The sequence below is a fragment of the Phaseolus vulgaris genome, chromosome 5 (assembly GCF_051622355.1).
Source record: "Phaseolus vulgaris cultivar YP4 chromosome 5, ASM5162235v1, whole genome shotgun sequence".
In the NCBI taxonomy this organism is placed as follows: Eukaryota; Viridiplantae; Streptophyta; class Magnoliopsida; order Fabales; family Fabaceae; genus Phaseolus; species Phaseolus vulgaris.
Window position 1 is genome coordinate 38,236,079 of NC_143502.1, and position 20,255 is coordinate 38,256,333.

A 20,255-nucleotide genomic window follows, 5' to 3' on the forward strand; every position below is an offset into this window, starting at 1 on the left:
GTAATGTTGCTGCTGATATAAACCCAAGTCGGGAATGTAGCAAGGGCTATTATTACTAATTAAGCTACTGATTTTTTTTTTTACCAAGGAAATGGCAGAGAAAAAAGGTAGATGGAAAGATGTTGTGGCTGGTTAAAGTCAAGGTGAAGGCAAAAAATGGAGGCTGGGTGCATGTAATATTTTAAGCAATCCAACGTAAAAGTGTAAGTCACCTATTTCAATTTGACGTTGCCGCTGGGAATGTTTATTTTCATAACTTAATCTTCCTTTTTGTTGAAAGGAAACGCTAGAAGAAAATGTGCTGTGGCTGCTGCCAACCCTAAACATTGCAACAAGTCAAAGTGATGCAAACAATGTTTAGGATCTTTATCTCCAAATTATTGCAACCTTCTTTTTGCTTATGTCTTATAAATGAAAATTTTGTCTATTTATTAAGAGATTCAGATCGTTGGCAGATCAATGTCTATTTCCACATAATTTTGCCAAACCATGTACTAAGAGGTTTGCTATTTCTAACAGTCATATTGCCTACTTGAATTTAAAATTCCTTCTTCAATTTAAAATTTTAATTTTAATATTTCATTCAATAATATCGTAACAACAATCATGATCCACACGAAATAACTTCGAGGGAAAGAAAGGAAACAAGACAAATACACAGACAAGCTTATCAATAAGTAATTACTCAAGAAGTCTTTCCTTCCAAATTGGGAGTTACTCATTTTCATTTAAATAATTGTTGAATTACGTACGTACCACTGGACATGAAATTAGATCGACAAAGTAAGAAATATATTACAAATTTAATTTTGTAATCTACGCTTCTATTATCAAGTCCAAAGATGAAGGGGAATTCCCTTATTTTTTAACTTTAAATATCAAACAAAGGGAAATAAGCCCCTCTATTTCCTCCCCTTCCACTCTTTCCCGTCTCCCAAACAGAACAAGAGCATATGTACCCAATTGCAACAAAGATGTTAATCTAATTTGCACCTTCCCTTCCAGACAGCCTAAGTCGAGAAGGGGTTGATCAAGATATCTACTGATCTTGATATTGGTATGGAAGTTGCGAGCTAAAAGGCGACTCCCTGGCACACTTGCAGCCAAAGATGCATCTTCATGTTACAAGTAACATGCACCTTGCAGCCACCAGCAATAAAAGAAGACCAGGGGGTCCAAAAATTGTGAAAGCGCTGATGCACCTAACAGCAAGCAAACATGTTTCCACTGCCTCAGTAGTCTAAGTAAAAAGCATCTTTAACTCCTCAATTCGTGCACTTCGTACTTCTTGATCAGTCAAGGCACCAGAAATCATTCGTTGTTTACGTGCTTGTACTGCTTCCATTCTCTCCTCAACGGTCCCCTGCATTGTTAAATGCAAAACAAATGCCACATTCAAGTCAATAATATGTTAATAATTGATATATACCAAGGTAAAAATTCACAAAATTTTGTGATAGACTACAAACAGACATGATGACAAGTGATAACAAATTATCCATATCACTTATTCTATTTCTTTTGATTCGTCTTTAATTTTTGTAAGAACCGAGAAATACAATATTTTTTCTTCATTTTAATAAAATAGTTGTAGAAGTTCCCTGTTTTACTCTTTCTCTTTCCACCCACACAATAAACACATCTTTAAATTAATTAAATATTAGAAGACACATAATTAGAAAACAGAGTAATTAATATGATCTTAAATTTTACAAACTGACAAATAAACAAGAACAAAAATCCTCCAAAAAGCCGACAATGGAAAAGTTGCGAAAGAGTAACATCAATGAACCAATCTGAAATTGCACTCAAAGCAAGATCACCTCAACAAAATTTAAGTAATTCCATTAAAAAATATTATATATATATATCAGATATTTAATTAGAAAGGTTGAAGCCCAGTTCAGCCAAGCTATAAAACTTCAGCAGTTTACTACCAGATTTTGTGTACCCATGGAAGCAATTAACAGGCCTGGTAAAAATATATAATAATACAACCATGATATAAACATGATTTTCCAAAATTGGGATATCAAGCATACCTTCACAATAAACCGTGTAATGGACACCTTCTTTGTTTGTCCAATGCGATGAATACGCATAACAGCTTGTTCCTCAACAGCTGGATTCCACCATGGGTCCTGTCCAAAGTGAAAAACTATCTATAATCCATAAAACTGGAAAACAAGTACTTTCCAAATGGCAATAATAATAATGTCACTATTATTGATTGTCCCTCAAACATTCGGATGAAACTTTCAGAATTCTATATACATGTTGCACATACAAATTGTGCATATTAAATTTCTTTGTCTAAAACATACAAAAACAACTAACTACTGTAGAATACAAAAAAATGTTGTAAACTTATACAGAAACTACTAAAGGTAATGGTGAGTTTATAATAATTTAAATTTGCTGTCACACTAAACATGATTTTTAAATCTTATATCTTTAAATGACAATGTGATGCAAATATTTTGCTCTGTGACTAACTTATCCTAAATGATAACTAAAGAAAATGCCATGCGTTGTGTTACTAAAATTTTAAAATTGTGTATAAAGAAACAAAACCAAATATTTGGTAAGTTATAAGGGAAGTGGACAATGGTGATTTTCATTTCAATAATGTATGGAGAACATATATTATACACTCACTAAAGATCATCAGTTTTGGTCACTTTTACTTTTTATATGTGCATCAAATGCTGGTAACAATAATTTTGTCAAGGATGAGTTTTCTTCACAGTCAATTTGATCAAAAGCTCAGATCATGTGGACCATGTCCAATTATCCAAATGCAAACTTATTACACTATCCTCGTGTGATATGGTTAAGAAAAGTTTGTGCATACCATGACAAAAGCATTAGAAGCTGCAGTTAGATTTATACCCACTCCACCAGCTTTTAGTGACATTAACAACACCTGATGCATGAAGAAATAGGTACTGATGGTCAAAAATAGTCAATGCATTGAACCAGCCTCTCTACAATGTCAAGGAAAAAAATGAGAGGAAGTAGCTCAAGACCAGAGTGGTGCTGTCCTCTGAAAATTGCTTGATTACTTTCTCCCGCTGCTGCAGATTCAGAGTCCCATCAAGACGAACAAATGAAATGTTATTCCTGTAGATGTTCACAAAGAAACAAACCTCCTTGGTATTTTCTTTGCAAAATTTTAAACCAGGAAAAGGGTAACTACGCTCATAGCAATCATCAAAGCTGCGTCAACTTAGAAAGAACAGTAATATTACAATACAATGAAGAATTCACCGAGTTTTTCTCCCACAAGAACAACATCTTTCCAAGAATATGATATGATTCAACCAGCAACAAAAATCTTACCGAGTGAAAGGGATCTGCAAGAGGTCCAGAAAAGCAGTCCACTGGCTGAAAACAATGCTTTTGGAGCCTGATGAGCAAAGGTTTTTAAGTTCATTCAAAAGAGCAGTCACCTTGCACGACTCTACCCAGTTCTTCTCAATATCCACCTGAAACCGATTATCAGTAGGGGCAGTGATTAGATCCTGCCTGCTGACTGATTTCCTGTAAATCAGACATGTGCCATAACCAAGATTCATCAGAAAAATACTGCAATGAAGACAATTTTGAACTTCCTTCTTTCAAAGTTAAATAGAAGATATCCAAAACTATAATAGCTTGATAATACCTACAAACAGGACATAGGCCAGAAGTAGCATTTCGGAAACTTGCCAAGAGGCATTCCCGGCATAATCGGTGAGCACAAGGCGTCAACACTGCATCTTCAAATGCTTCAAGGCATATTGGACACTCTCCTTGCTCCCCTTTACGTAGCTCTTCCACAACTTCTTGAACATACGCCAGTGAAGGTGCCTCTTTTACTTCACCATCTGAAGTATTATATGTTCCTCTAAGGAAGCGCTTAGCTAGTTTGCTTAGATCCGCAAATTCTTGAGTATCACCTCGACTAAATGAATCAATTGTTACCATGACAATAAGCTAACTTCTGAAGAGTTAACAACTTTATAGTACAAGCGTCAAAGAAAACATAATCACAAGAGTGCTTTTCAATCACATTGCACTAAACAAGCTTCCCAAGAAACATCAAATGTAAAACAAGCAAAAGCTAAGATAATCATCCTGCGGCATGTTGTGTTTGATGCAATCAAAGACATCAAACTAGTACAAACACTTCTTACACACATTGGAATTCAAGAAATAAAAATGTCTGTGATGAACCTACAACATAAAAAACATTTTCCAAATACTTTAGACAATTGAATGATGCAAATAAAATGTTCATGGGCCACCAAAAAGGATGTGTTGTAAAAACAGGCCCCAAAGTTCCAATCCTATTATGAACCTAAGTATTTCACCCTGAAAATTTATGTCCCTCACTCCCTCCAAATATAGTACACGAAAAAAAATATAACCCCTCCTAAATATTGTGTTCACGCTATGTCAATTATATAAAAGGACTTCCTAGTTATCACTTTTGCTTTCACTTTTCAGCTTCCACAATGCTACCGTCATCCAGCATGCCATTATTCTATTATCATTATGATCAATTTTTTTAGTGTACTAAAGTTTTAGTACTCTCAAATTCAAGTTGGAAACTATAACTAGATTATAGTATATTTCAAAGATCAGTGCGTATATAAATTTTAACTCTCTTGTACTGAAATTTCTTCTGAAATTGAAAACTAATCAAACCTGACCAATAAACTCCTTATATTAGCTTATGAATAGAATGAAGTTGGCCAAAACATTTTAAAAAATTTGAACAGATTAATTGTTAGCACAACACGTCCTTAAAAACCAAATGATCATACAAGATGCTTACAATTACAGTAAGTTGTGCAGACAGCAAAATTTCGGTACAAAATTACCTCATTACAAGGAATGGATGATCGCAACATTGCCGAAGACGTAAAAGTAACTCCAATATTGAAGCGTAATTATGAAGAACACGTCCTTGCTCAACGAACTGATCAAACTTTACCTGCATAAATTTCATCAACAGGTTGGATCAGTGTGAATTGTTTCAATGCCAAAAAAAGAAGGTAAAAATATTAAATTTAGATTAGATCCATAATACCTTAGATCTTTTGAATAGAGCTCCGTAAAAGTCCTTTTCAGCTTCTGTCTGTTCACAGTAAGTTATCTGCATATCAGCTGGAGGCAGAACTAAAATGGGCCTGCAACAAACGATGAGTTAATTGAATAAACTACTTGTCAAAATAGCAAAGGTCTTTAATCAGATCACTGACTTGCCCTCTCGATCTGTGCTATGTTTGGTTCTCCTCAACATAATTGCCTTCAAAATTGATTGAACTAACTTGAGCCCTCTTTCATCACCACCCTCGAATGGTTTCTGAATAAGTTTGTTCCACCTGGATTGTCATATAAAGCAAATTTTCAGAGTCCAGCAGTAGGCTGCAGCCACATACCCACTTAAAAGGATTGAACAATCAAGGTAATGAACAGAGTAGTAATAACTTCTAATAAAATGTTAAGCATTCATGACATCCAACTTGATTCATGCTTCGCACTCCAGTTAAGTTACACAAATTTAAACAGGGAAACATTACTTTCAAGGTGTGAAATTTTTACATCCATAGATGCCATTGTAATCAACCAACAGAAGTTCGAAAGGCTAAGTAAAAAGGATGGTCAATCAGACCACTTGTCTTAAGCTTACACAAGATTTATAATATAAAATCATAAATTCCATGTGCAAGTCTTGTTCTTATTGTTTCAATCCTTGAAAGAAAATAACGAAAGTTCCAACTTCCCTAGAATGTACAGTATTCTAAAATTCTAAATACAGTTCGAATTTGAATAAAAACTTCAGATTACACAATATTTAACCTCCCCTCCCCCCCAAAAAAATCTAAATCTAGCACTATTCACCATCCAAAAATGGCCTTCAGAAATAAAATAATAAAAAAGCAGCTAAAAAAGCCTAATCATGAAGAGAAAAGAGGGAAAAAGTAGAAAACATTGGACATAATAAAGGGCAAAACAAATTGACCACGAAGAAAGATGACTTTACCAGGCCCAATGACCCCAAGGCTCTATTCTCAGAAACCGCAGAAGACTGTAAATATCCTCAAGGCTGTTCTGTAGATTAAAAAAGGCTGTGTCAGGAAGCATAAAAACTACATCTGTCATGAGACTGAGTCGTGACTACTCCAAAATAAGCCAATACAAATACATGAGAAGCAGGTCATATGAAAACTTTGAAGTAGAGACTCATTTGGAAAAAATCCCAAAATTGATGTTTTCATACCCAGAAACATTTGGCATTGAAAAAAGAACAAAGTATTCCACAAACTAAGGATTTGACAGCATTGTCAGGCATATGTGTATTGCAGATCGAGGATTATACTGTTTAAACGCATTTCCAGCTGACAGCACTATAATAAAAACATGAATAATAAGGAGACTATGATGTCAGATAGATTTTAGAATTTCCAGCTCCACAGCTCAGCACAAATGAGCAAAATCTCATCAACCAGGAAACAAAATTGACATGGATAGAATCTAATTATACTACTCAAAGATGGAAACTACAAAACACTGTCAAAGCTAAATAAAGATTTCATAAGCTTAATCATACAATATAGCCTCGGTGCCAGCCAATCAAAGGTTTCTGGCATATCAAGTTGATGCATCACATAATTTAGGATCAGTATAAATTAATTTGTTAATTAATCCACATATACCAAAAAGAAATTAGTCAGCCATGTGATAGAGAAAAACTAGTTTATAATTCACCTGAATTGGGGTGCCTGTTAGACACCAACGTCTGTCAGCACTTAGAGCAGCAGCTGCAACAGAAACTTGGCTTTTAGAAGATTTTATGGTATGTGCTTCATCAAGAACAACTCTAAACCACCGAATTGAGAAGAGTCCACCATTATCATCTGCATTCTGCACATAGGACAGATATGCACTAGTTGAAAAGTCTTGAGAAATGAAGTAAATAGGCAGTATCAGAGATGGTATACCTCGCTTGAAAATTCAGAAGACAAAATTCCATATGTAGTAATTACAATATCACTCTGAGCCAGACTTTTTGCATCTTTTTGCCTACTTTGTCCATAGTGAACATATAGAGACAGAGACCCAGGATGCACATGAGTTTCAATCTCTGCCTGGAGAAATTGACATATGAATACAATGTGAAATTACTTTGAAGTGGAGAAAAGCAACACGAGAGCTTCATATTATAGACAACACTAATACCTTCCATTGCCCAAGAAGAGTCATCGGACATATTATCAAGTTGCCACCGCTTGTTAGAGAATTCCTTTGCTTCGTTGGTTTATCAAAACCAGAAAATTTGGTTGCCTTCTTGGGTATGTTTGAAAAAGTATGCACTGTATCACTAACTTCACCTCCTTCAGCACAGGACTTGGTGATGGGTTGATTGCTTACTGATTCACCCTTTCGTGAATGGGCAACTAGAAGGGATATGGTCATGATGGTCTTTCCAAGCCCCATAGCATCCGCCAAAATCTTCAAATTCACCACAAAATAATACATTACAAATGTTGAACAATGTGAAAGCAAGAAAAAAATTTCAGGGTTAATTCCTGAAGAAACATACTCCTCCTCTGGCCATTTGAAGGGTGCTGGGAAATTCAATTGTAGCTTCACCAGAAAATGCATTCAAGTAAACAATAAGCTCCCTCCTAACAAGTACAAGAACAAATACTTCATCAGAACCACTCATTGGTTTTTCTATGTGTGTTAAACAAGATTTTAAATTGTGATCCAGAACCACAATTGTGGCCACATCTAATGCATTTGTTCACAATTTGGTACCCACAATGCAAACAATTTAAAACCATGATATTAAATAACCACTGGCATACTTGTCAACCAGGCGATATGCCTCCCAACATGGATGGAGGGTTGTTGCTGTCTCATCCATGCATTGTCCCTTCTCCATCTGGATCATCCAATAAAGCGCCTGCTTTTGATAAGGCCGTAGATCGCACTGAAGATTAGCAGGGGGTTCCATTTCCTGAACATCACTAACTGGTTAAAGATTACAGCACCAGTTATAGGTATAAGTAAACAGTGCATTTCTCATAATATTGCACCTCTAACTCTGCGCTTGATCCAACACCAACAATATTCTCAACCTCAATTTCAGAAATAGAATCCTCATTGTCATTCTCATTGCCATTTTGAGAAGGGTGCTCAAACTTGGCACGTGGTAATGTTACCTGAAGAGAATATCTCTGGTTAAAGAAAGGTACCATGCAAAAATGTTCACAGAAATAGTCACAAACCAATTACATCTGTCATTTTGTACCCTTTCACTGAGAGGACGCTTGTTGGAATAGAAATCGCCTGGAGTTAACTCTGCCTAGAAATCAAGTAATGGAAGTCAATATTTAAGTACAATTCTTCAGAGTTACTTGAGAGTTACCTTATCCAACAATATAAGCTAACTCTGCAAGCATTAAGAAAATATCACAACTTTCAACTGAATATATCATTGATATAAAAGATGTTTTCTAAATGATAGAAAACAGAAACACTGTGCCAACAACCACCTTTTTAAAAGGGTTTAAACCCAGCAACCGAAACAGTGTTGGTAGTGGATGAAACACTGATTCATCAGTCGAGTTGGCAGCATCCTTGAGAGAAACCTGGTGATGCTTACTAAACATTGAACTATTTATAAATACACTGAAAGAGATACCAAAAGCAGACAGAAGTCAGTTTTCACCATAAAAAAAACATCAAGGTTTTAAAACAAACTTTGTCATAAACACTCTTCTAGGAAATGAAAATTATAAAGAGAAAATGAAATAAGCTTTCTTATAATAGAATGAACTTGTCTAGTATTAATTTCTTGAAATTTTAATTTTTACCTTGCATACTAATTATAGTTTATGAAAATCTTATTTCATTCTTGTTTTCAACTTTTAGTGAATAAGTTTATCTAAATCCTTCATACAATGTAGTAACAAAGTAAGTATAATCCCTGTACAGTGGCAAGCCACCTGCCATTTCGCATTGAACATTACATACCTCACTGACAAAATAATGGAGTCCATGATGCCCAAAACTTGAGGAGCAAATTTGCACTTCCCCTCAATCTTAACCTTATGATCCCTCACGAGAGGCAAAAGACACCGAGCCCATTCATTCGGTATTCTACCAATCTGCCAAACCCAAAGAGCAGTTAATAAAAATAATAACATAAATAAAACTGACCAAACTCTATCACCTCATACACAACACAACCTCCCCAGCTTGTTCAGTGGAGAAACGAACTATCTCCGAACACGCCGCAGCCCGTCCAAACCCCCTCCCCGGAGAGGGCGAGGATAACTTCTTGATCGGAAACTTGAAAATCACCGTCTCGCCGGTGTTTAGAGTCCTCCCTTTACACGTGGACAAACCCGTCATTTCCCCGCAACTCACAAACCACCAATCATCACTGTTATTATTATTATCGAAGCTGCGTTGTTCACTGAAGCTAGGCTTGGCCGTGATAGGAGTGGAAGGGGAGGGTTTGGGAGGAGAAACACGTTGATTGTTGGGGGGCGTGGGATTGAATCTTGTGGCGGTGGGAGTATCGAAGATGATGTTGATGGCAGCATTGACGTCGTTTTTTGCCATGTGGAGTGCTCTGATGATTTCCATGTCGGAGAATTCTGAACCCACGACGGATCTCACTGTGGACAAGTGGTGATCGCCGACCTTGCTCCCCATTGGAACCCTAATCCTAAGTTCTTGATTTGGCAAAGGAGTTCGAAAAATTGATAGAAGAAAAAGAGAGAGTAAAAATGCACAATTCTAAACTCCAAAAGACGCGCCAGAACTGAGTGAGGGTGAATAATGAGATACTATGTTATCTTGGCGTCATTTCCCTTGCATTCCCGCCATATCTATCATCTCATTTTATTGTGCTGATATTAATTACACCAACATTACCTGATATTTCACACTTCATTTATCACTTTTTTTATTGTATAATATATTTAATTATTATTTTAAGTTCAAATAAAAATAAAAATAATAAATTTTAAATATTTAAATTTGTGAAAAATATTATACAATTGTGTTAAAAGTGTCAGATTAATTTAATTACAATTTGTATATGAAAGTAAAAAGTTTAAGTATTTACTTAATATAATTCTTAATAAAAAATATTCATTTTTGTATTGCATCTATCTATGATATTTTTATAACTGTAAATGTTTTTTAAATTTAATTAACTATTTAATAAAATTATTAAAATTATTGATTTTATAAATATTCAATGAACATATTATTTTACAAAAATTTTAAAAAATATTTTAATAATTACGATATTTTTATTTCTATCGTAATAAGAAGATGAAGATTCAACATTCGCATGTTTCACATAATATATAGAAAGAATAAATATTTAATATTTGTATTTTATTTTTAATTATTTATAATATAATATTTACATTCAAATATTTATAACTAATTTACATAAATATCTACTAAAAAATAAATTTGATTAAATTCAAAAAATAACAGATCTGATTCATAATATCTATAACAATATACAAAAGATTATTACTTTTTTCTCTATGTATATAAAAATATATTATATATTACAATGGTGTAATGACATTTGCTAAGAAATTTACTATATATTAGTTAAAAGATTGTTATAAATTATTTAGTATAATAATATTATATAAAAAATATTTAAAATAATATGAATATAAATAAGTTTGTTTCCGATAATTATTATATAAAGAATATATAATTTGGTAATTTTTTTGTCATCTTTTAATTAGATAATTTTATCTTTCAATAAATAAAAATTTTACTTTTTCAAATAAAAAAAATAATTGAATATTTAAAAAATTAATAATTAAATAATTTTTTTAGAAAAATAACAGGCATATGATTGTTTAATATTATTTTTACAAAATTATATACATATATTTTTAAATAATATTTTTAATTAACTTTTCATACAAATTATAAAATTATATTTTTGAAATAATTTAAAGTACCAAAATTAGTTGCAAAAACTATACAATAGTAACAGAATTAGGAGTAAATCCATTACTTCTAAGTAACAAATTAACTTATTTTAAAAAAAATAACTGCAGTCACTTTTCTTATCTAATTCTAAAAAACTAAAAATAGGTTACAAAACATAAAAGTTAAATAATTTTGAAAGTATTCAAAGCACCAAAATTTTTATAAAAAAAAACACAAATGTTAGTTGGAACTTGGAAGATTATGGGTAAATAATTCATTAAATAATAAATTGAAGTAGGAAAAATAATACACTTTTATTTGGTAGCCCTTGTCACTTTTTTTTTAAAATATAATCATTTGATTTACGAAATGTAGAAAACTAAAAAGGTTAAATAATTGTAAATTTATTAAAAGTACAAAATATTCATTATGTTGTTAGTTATATTTTAATAAATTCACCATAAAATATACATTTTAATTCAATTATAATGAAAATATTTTATTTTTATCATAAATGAATTTCAGAATCACACAAAACACCTCTTTTAAACTTGATAATTAAGAACAACGGTCATATTTTTTTAAAAATAAATTTAGTATTTTAAATATGACCCATTAATAAATAAAATTAAACTTACATTGTATTACAACTTATTTATTAAAAATTTAAATAATTTACATATTTTAAACATTACATATTTAAGTACAATATAATTTATATATATATATATTTATTATAAATTATTGTTATATAAAGTTGAAATAGCAAACATCAACTGAAAATACTAAGTATTTGTTACTATATCTATACATTAATAAACATGATTTTTTTTTGTTATATATATATTTTTACCATTATACTCTTTAAATAACACTGTTTTATACTAAAACAACTACTTATATAAAAAATAACTATAAATTTTGAAACATTATTTAAAAATTATTATTTATATTTATTTTTAATTAGATAATCTAATCCTTTAATAAATAAAAGTATTTTTTAATAAAATAAATAATTGAATAATTTTTCTTTATTTCAAAATAATTAGATTTTTTTTTAAATTACAGTTATATAATTTTTCAATACTATTTTTATAAAAGTATATATATATATATATTTTTTTTTTTTTTAAATTATATTATATATATATTAATATAATAAAACTGTGTTTTTCCTAATATACTTGAACGAAATTACTAGTAGTTTTTACGATTAAGATATTAAAAATAAATAAATCAGAGAACGTGTATTTGACTAGTACGAGTGAAATCGGCAACACGGAGCCGACGTGGGATAACCACAACAAACCTCTTGGCTGGAGGGTGTAACACCATCACTAGCAAAATTTTCCTCTCTTTCCTCTTTTTCTTCTCACAACCCTAACCTCTTCCCCGCAATTCTCACCCTCACTCTGTCTGCCACCTTTCACGTCGTTTGGCACCATCCTAACAAACCCTAAACCTTTTGCTAAACACAAACAACTCTGCTAAAACCGCAGAGACGCTTCATTCTCCCTCTGATTCCACGATGGAACCTCCTGTAGTGAGATCTAGGGGTCGCCCGCGCAAACGGAGAAGAGAAGAGGACGGAACCGTCGCCGGCGATCCGAAAGCGTTTCCTGAGGCAAATAAGTTGCCTCCGGTTGCACTGGTTGGTCGATACGTGCTGAAAGAGTTCCGCAGGAACACGGTTCTTCTCGGCAAAGTAGTACGTTACGAGCGCGGATTGTACAGAGTCGTGTATGAGAGTGGCGGATTTGAGGATTTAGATAGCTGCTTGATTCGTAGGATACTTCTCCTTGATAGCTATTTTGACGATGATTTGATTAGGAGGAAAGGCGAATTGGAGGAATTGGTGTTGCCGAAAATCCCGGAGGAACAGGAGAGAGGTTCCAGCGAATTGCGAGATGATTTAATGGTTGAGAACGAAGAGGAACGAGATGAAACGGACGATGAGTCGTGCGGCGAGGCCAGGATTTTGAGTTCCGATGCCGAAACGCCAATTCCGTCTCCTCCAGCGCTGCCGCCGTCTTCAGGAACAATTGGCGTTCCGGAATCGTGCGTTTTGAATCTCCTCTCAGTGTACGGATTCTTGCGGTCGTTTAGCATTCGTCTGTTTCTCAGTCCTTTTACTTTGGACGAGTTTGTAGGTGCTTTGAACTGTAAAGTTTCGAACACGTTGCTTGATGCTATTCACATTTCGCTGATGCGTGTTTTGAGACGTCACCTTGAAAACATTTCAACAGATGGCTCGCGGCGTGCAATAAAATGCCTTAGGTGCTTAATTCTCCGACTTTTTTTTTTTTACTTCGACTTTAGCATTAGATTTAATTTTAGGACAAAACATGGATGCAGTTGCTTTTGGTACTGTTTTCTGATTAGAGTTAGAGGTTACTGATGCTATATAAATTGTTTTATCTCATTTGTTTTTAATCATGCTTACAGTGTTGACCGCTGTGTGGTAATTTTATGACTATTATTACGTTCCAGTTTATATCATAGGTTAAAACACGAAGTTCTCTGTTTATGTTATCATTTTCATCCAAGGAGGCCTGCAGACCGTAGTGTTAGTGTGATGATTTTATGTAGTGATTTGGTTTGGTTGATGGAAAACAACTGTTTTATTTATGTTCCCATTTTTGTTTTTTGAGGGCTTGGGGGAGCACACGGCTACCTTTATTCTACTGGTTAACTTGTTTTCTTCTTGTTTAGATCCCAAAACACTTGAAGGCATGTTATATGTCCTTTTGAGTGTCTGGTCGGAGTGTTGTGTTAGAATTTTAAAGCAATGAAAATTTATTTGTTTGACCAATTGATTAATTTTATAGAGGACAATTAATTGTCATTCTTTTAATTTCTCAATACGCACACTATTGTATATGCCCTAGTGTCCTATTTATGAGATTTTTTATATTAAAAAAATATTAATTGGAATATGTATTTTCTTTCAGGTGCATTGATTGGCGTTTGCTTGATGGTTTGACTTGGCCTGTTTTTGCGTTTCAATATCTAGCAATTTATGGTTACACAAAGGGACCTGATTGGAAAGGATTTTATGACGAAATCTTTTATGGTGAGTACTATTTATTGCCTGCAAGTAGGAAACTGATGATTTTGCAAATTCTCTGTGATGATGCTTTGGCATCTGAGGAGTTTAAAGCTGAAATGAGCATGCGTGAAGAATCAGAGGTTGGGATTGATTACGATAATGAAGATAGCCTTCCTACTGAAATTGGGCCCAGAAGAGTTCATCCAAGATATTCCAAAACTACTGCCTGCAAGGATAGTGAAACTCAGAAGTATGTTTCAGAATTGAATGCTGAGGATGTTGATGGAAATGGAGATGAATGCCGCTTATGTGGCATGGATGGAACTTTGCTTTGCTGTGATGGTTGTCCTGCTGTTTATCATTCTAGGTGTATTGGTGTGATGAAGATGCATATACCAGATGGGGAATGGTATTGTCCAGAGTGCAAAATAAATATGATTGGGCCTACAATTGCACGGGGAACATCACTTAAAGGGGCTGAAGTATTTGGAAGGGATTTGTATGGGCAAGTTTTCATGGGTACTTGCGACCACTTACTGGTGTATGTTTAACATCTTTTTTGTGTTTCTTTCATTCCATTTATTATGCTGGATGAATCCTTGTGCTACTTTGAATGTGTTCAGGTTTTTTATTTATCTGTTTTACTTTTGCTATCATTCCCAGTTCTCACTATAGATGAGCTTGCAAATTTTAGGTTAGATTTTGATATTATATTTTTGCAGGCTCAGTGTCAACAGAGATGAATTTTGTCTTAAGTACTACAGTCAGAATGATATTCCTGAAGTTCTTCAAGTCCTCTATGCATCCGAGAAACTTAGACCTATATACAATGGTATTTGCATGGCAATTTTAGAATATTGGAAAATTCCAGAAAACTTCGTATCCATTTGTGTCACAAGTGTACCACAAATAAACTTAACAAATTCGAACACAGAAGTGAAGGCAGAATACAGTTTAACATTTGCAAATGGAATTTGTGGTGATAATTTGGAACCATCTCTTGATGGTTCTTTGGTTACAACTTGTGGTCCTGCTCCAAAGTATGAAGATTCTTTTAACAAGTCAGCTGCAGTTGGCCCTGCTAAGTTCTCCTTTGTAAGCAGCCAGTTTAATAATTATGGACACGCAAATGACATAAAGTTGCCTATGAATTTGTCTTTGCAAGCTAAAGGTGACCAATCTGCTTTTGGAAAGTGCAAAGGCAGTTTTACTAATGACTTTGTGTACACTGGTTCCTCCTATAAACCACAGTCATACATTAATTGCTATATGCACGGTGATTTTGCGGCATCCGCCGCTGCTAACCTGGCCGTTCTTTCTTCAGAGGATTCTAGATCAGTGGGTCATGTGTCTGATAACTTGGGGAAAGCAACATCTGGAAACACTTATTTACTTGCAAAAGCATTCTCCCAAACAGCTTCACGCTTCTTTTGGCCAAGTTCTGAAAAGAAGCTTGTAGAGGTTCCAAGAGAGAGGTGTGGCTGGTGCCTTTCTTGTAAAGCCCTTATTTCAAGCAAGAAGGGATGTATGTTGAATCATGCTGCTCTAAGTGCCACCAAAAATGCAATGAAAATCCTTTCTGGTCTTGCTCCTGTCAGGATTGGAGAAGGAATCATCCCTAGCATTGCAACTTATGTTATATATATAGAGGAAAGTTTACGTGGTTTAATAGTTGGGCCCTTTTTAAGTGAATGTTATAGAAGGCATTGGCGTAAACAAGTGGAACGAGCCACATCATTCAGTGATATAAAACCCCTTTTACTCAAAGTGAGTGATTGTTATTATTTTTAAATCAAGGAGATTCATTAATTTTTAATGTCCAGACTTTAGATGTATTGCCTGCATTTCTTCCACTTGTTAAATGTGCAGATTTGTAAGTCATTTGTTTTTCATTGGTTGATGAAATTGTCCTTTTCAGCTTGAGGAGAACATTCGAACAATTGCTTTTTGTGGGGACTGGGTGAAGTTGATGGATGATTGGTTGGCAGAATTTTCTACAATTCAAAGTGCTGCAGTAACTCTTGGAACTACACAGAAACGCGCGACATGTGGGAGGCGTAAGAAACAGTTATCTATCAATAAAGTTACAGCTGGTGCTTGTCCTGAAAATTTTACATGGTGGCATGGTGCGAAATTTTCCAAATCTGTATTTCAGAAAGCTGTTTTGCCAAAATCCATGGCCAGAAAAGCAGCTCGACAAGGTATTCTAGTATATAATGTGCGATTGTTAACTGGAAGTAGATTATTAGCTAAATTGGATTGTTGCATTTTTAATCAGTTATTGATTAACCATTAATTGAAATGGAAATCTTCTCCTCAAGTGACACTAATGGGTCATTTTCTGGTTAAAATTATATTACTGTATTAAATTATAAATGATAAAGTATTTTTAATATCTAAATGTATTTATATATTTAAACCATAAATATATATTACATATTAATACTTGCCTTGAGCTTTCAACTCATAAATCAGGAGTTATAGAAATATTGTGGTTGTCAAACTTAAATTTGATATAAATGAGTTGCATCTACAAATCCTGCTATGTAGTTTTACTCGATTACCATCCTGTCTGTTCGTAGCTGTTGACAACTATTTGCCATTTGCCATTTGCTTTTGAAGTAAATTAAGTTTGTATGGGAATAAAAACACAAATACTGAATGTTTTGGACATCAGGTGGTTTTAGGAAAATTTTGGGTATATTATATGCTGACGGCTCTGAGATTCCTAAAAGAAGCAGACAGGTTGTTTGGAGGGCTGCAGTACAAATGAGTAGGAATGCATCCCAGTTGGCCCTTCAGGTCTCTTCTGTTATATATATAAAATTATTTTTTGCGTTAGCAATTCCTTTTATACAAAGGCATGTTAGATTTGTCAATAACTTACATGATATTTGATTATTTGCATCAGGTCCGTTATCTAGATTTTCATGTCAGATGGAGTGATCTGATTCGTCCTGAGCATAACCTCCTAGATGTGAAAGGTCAAGATACCGAAGCATCTGCTTTTAGGAATGCAAATATTCATGAAAAAAGAGTTGTAGAGGACAAAATTTTATATAGAGTAGCCTTTGGAAGCCAAAAACATCTTCCTTCTCGGGTAATGAAACATGTTGAAATAGAGCAAGGTCCTGAAGGAAAGGAAAAATATTGGTTTTCTGAAAAACGCATTCCTTTATATTTGGTAAAAGAGTATGAAATGCGCAATGGAAAAAGGCTATCTGATGAAGAGTACCTGTACATCACATCTCAGTTGCACCGAAGGCAGTTGAAAGCTACCTACAAGGACATTTTTTTTTACCTTACCTGCAAGAGAGACAAATTGAACATGTTATCATGCTCTGTTTGTCAGCTGGGTGTTTTAATTGGGTAATTTACCTTTAGTTGTTACTGTTTTATTCAGGTGTTTGTTTGTATATGCTATTCCTTCTTTTCTTTTACACTAGTTTCTCTAATGCCACAATTTTTCTCTTGGTTTTATTTCAGGAATGCTCTCAAGTGCAGTGCCTGTCAAGGTAGGCTCCTTGTGTGATTCATCATCCATCAACGTTTCACTTATTTAGTATGCTGTGATGATGTTTTTATTTTATTTTGAAAGGAGATCTTTTCAGTTTATATGAAATGAATTATTGAATAAAGACACGAATGCCATATATGAAGAATCTACACAAATGAATTGTTAAAATCTATTGTTTTTAGTATCTTTTCCTTTTATTTTGTTTTACTTTGTACTTATTTAGCTTAATGTTTCATTTCATACGGGCATAGGTTATTGTCACACGGGTTGTTCAGTGAGTTCAACTGTCTCTACGTGTGAAGAAGTTGAGTTCTTGGCCACATGCAAACAATGTCATCATGCCAAATTACTTACTCAAAAAGTGTCTTGTAATGAGTCTCCAACTAGTCCCTTGCTCTTAGAAGGACAAGAACAAAGCACTTCAGCAGTTCTGAAGGGACCAGGGCCTAAATGTGATGGTCAAGGATTGATGTCTTCTAGGACAAAGAATAGTCGATCTGACATGAAACGAGTTGCTTCTGATTTCCCTTCGGAAACAAAAGGCCGTAGCAGAAGTTGTTCTTGGGGTATTATATGGAAAAAGAAGAACAACGAAGATACAGGCTTTGATTTCAGGCTCAAGAACATTCTTCTAAAAGGAGGTTCAGGCCTGCCTCAACTGGAGCCTGTTTGTCGCTTGTGCCAAAAACCATATAAGTCTGATCTAATGTATATCTGTTGTGAAACATGTAAACGTAAGTTTTCTACCAAGGTAATAAAATGCTGTCATTTTTACCTACTTACCCTTTATTTATCTAATTTCTGAGTTTTACAGATTGGTACCATGCTGAAGCTGTCGAACTTGAAGAGTCCAAACTTTTTGATGTTCTCGGCTTCAAATGTTGCAAGTGTCGCAGGATAAAGTCGCCTTTATGTCCTTTCTCTGATTTGAGTTACAAGACTCAAGAGGGCAAGAAGTCTTCAAGGGATTCAAAGAAAGAGTACTTCGGGGGAGATTCTGATTCTGGTACACCTATTGACAGGAGAACATATGAGCCTGCAACTCCTATCTATCCTGCAGTGGATGTCTCTAGACAAGACAATGATCCTCTGCTGTTCTCCCTTTCAAGTGTTGAGCTGATTACAGAACCTGAGTTAGATGCAAAGGGTGTGGACAATACTGTCTCTGGGCCAGGACTTGGGAAGTCATCTAAACGTGAGAGGGAGAATAATGGTTCTTTTAGAGGTAATCTTCATGCTGAGTTCTCAACCAGCAATGAAATGGTTTCCAAATCAGTAAAAGATTTATCTCCTGTAGAACATGTCTCTACTGACTGCAGTCTTCTGAAGGACCCCGAAATTGTAAATTATGATGAGTTGGTGGATTTTGAACCTCATACCTACTTCTCTCTGACTGAACTTCTCCACTCAGATGAGAATATTCAATCTGAGGAAGCTAATGCGTCTCGGGTCTTCTCGGGGTGTTTGACAAAATCTTGTACATTAGATGTTCCTGAAGAATGCGGGAGTGTTAATTTAGCATCCAACTGTGAGCCTACAAATCTGTTACAAGGAAATGTTAATAGTTGTCGCCAATGTTCAGAAAAGGAACCGGTCCCTGATCTCCATTGTCAGATTTGTAGGATTTGGATTCACAGCCAGTGTTCGCCTTGGGTTGAATCACCATCTCGGCTTGCTGCAAGTTGGAGATGTGGTGATTGCCGGGAATGGCGATAGCAGCATACAATATTTGACTTGCAATTTTAGCATTAATCATACAAGCTGGCTCAGTATGTGTTCTTTGATTTGTTCGGGTATTATACGAGTTGAATGAATTGCAGCGGAACTTCTTGTGCGCCTTCAGAGTTTAATTCATCTGCAGGTTGCTATGAATTTTGTTACCTGCGACTGGGATAGTCTGAGTAATTTTCACATCAGATACATGTGTTCAACCCGTGAACCATTTGGATGAATGTTCTGGAACCATAATAATTGCATTTCCTCCCCACTTCTATTGCTGGATTCATAGAAGTTAGCTCTGATCATGGGAGATAAGCATGTTTTTGTGTTGCTTATCTGACAGGATTATTTGTATAGATTGGATTCATATTTTTTTGGTGGTCGGTCAAAAATTGAAGCCTTCACCTTTGGATCTTTAGCTCAAACTGAGATGCCTTTGCCCTTTCCGCAGTTCCATTGGCAGTCATTCTTTACACTGTGCACTGTAAAACCGCTTTCATTCAGCTTCCCTAGGCGCTTTAGGATTTCATAACCTTTTCTAAGATTCTGCTACTATACTAGTGGATAAAATATAGGCTTTGCGAATTAAGTGTTCATGAGCTTATTGGTATTATAATTGCATTCGTCTTCCTAATACAAGGAATTTGTGATTTTTGTCATCAATTTATTCGTACAATCGTAATTTCACATTGAATATTACCTAGTTTTCCTATAACCAGATTAAAATTTTAAGCTCTTTTAAGTGCGAATAGTTATTTTGAATCTTAGATTAACCTCTTATATACCGAGAAAATCTTAGTTATCTTCATCTTAATTCTTCATATATATATATATTATAATACACATTGAGTTTGAGTTCAATATTTATGAAACTTCTTGTTTACTAAAGTTTTCACTATTTAAATTATAATTCAAATTATTAGGGTTTTAGAGAATATGATTAAAGCATCTTTTGGACTTGCTGTAAATATAATCAACGACTACCTGGCAACG

The 20,255-nt window shown here is 34.4% G+C and overlaps 2 protein-coding genes across 6 annotated transcripts; one reads left to right on the plus strand and one right to left on the minus strand.

The window, feature by feature from the left end:
- Positions 1–685: 685 nt before the first annotated feature.
- On the minus strand, positions 686–9,919 carry RAD5 (DNA/RNA helicase protein). 4 transcript variants are annotated; one of them, XR_011085113.2, is made up of 20 exons: positions 9,250–9,881; positions 9,034–9,167; positions 8,553–8,688; positions 8,309–8,362; positions 8,094–8,219; positions 7,863–8,014; positions 7,595–7,679; positions 7,231–7,503; positions 6,993–7,139; positions 6,760–6,915; positions 6,035–6,102; positions 5,250–5,372; positions 5,078–5,177; positions 4,869–4,981; positions 3,672–3,946; positions 3,343–3,543; positions 3,030–3,123; positions 2,855–2,926; positions 2,043–2,141; positions 686–1,363 (listed from the first exon to the last, which is right to left on the minus strand). XR_011085113.2 is itself a non-coding variant. In XM_068644271.2 (20 exons), the coding sequence occupies exons 1-20, from the start codon at positions 9,718–9,720 to the stop codon at positions 1,241–1,243; spliced, it is 3,006 nt and encodes a 1,001-aa protein (XP_068500372.2). In that variant the 5' UTR covers positions 9,721–9,919; the 3' UTR covers positions 686–1,240. The 4 variants fall into 4 exon arrangements, 2 of the variants coding, with proteins under 2 accessions (XP_068500372.2, XP_090158746.1); XR_011085111.2 differs by having other exon boundaries at positions 3,343–3,488; positions 3,668–3,946; XM_068644271.2 differs by having other exon boundaries at positions 3,668–3,946; positions 9,250–9,919.
- A 2,336-nt stretch (positions 9,920–12,255) lies between these two features.
- On the plus strand, positions 12,256–19,925 carry LOC137835667 (DDT domain-containing protein PTM-like). 2 transcript variants are annotated; one of them, XM_068644272.2, is made up of 9 exons: positions 12,256–13,254; positions 13,929–14,567; positions 14,749–15,793; positions 15,945–16,227; positions 16,704–16,828; positions 16,938–17,395; positions 17,513–17,541; positions 17,795–18,277; positions 18,358–19,925. In XM_068644272.2, exons 1-9 carry the CDS (start codon positions 12,506–12,508, stop codon positions 19,257–19,259), a joined length of 4,713 nt encoding a protein of 1,570 aa, XP_068500373.2. In that variant the 5' UTR covers positions 12,256–12,505; the 3' UTR covers positions 19,260–19,925. The 2 variants fall into 2 exon arrangements, with proteins under 2 accessions (XP_068500373.2, XP_090158794.1); XM_090302668.1 differs by having other exon boundaries at positions 12,258–13,254; positions 17,795–18,294.
- Positions 19,926–20,255: the final 330 nt, after the last annotated feature.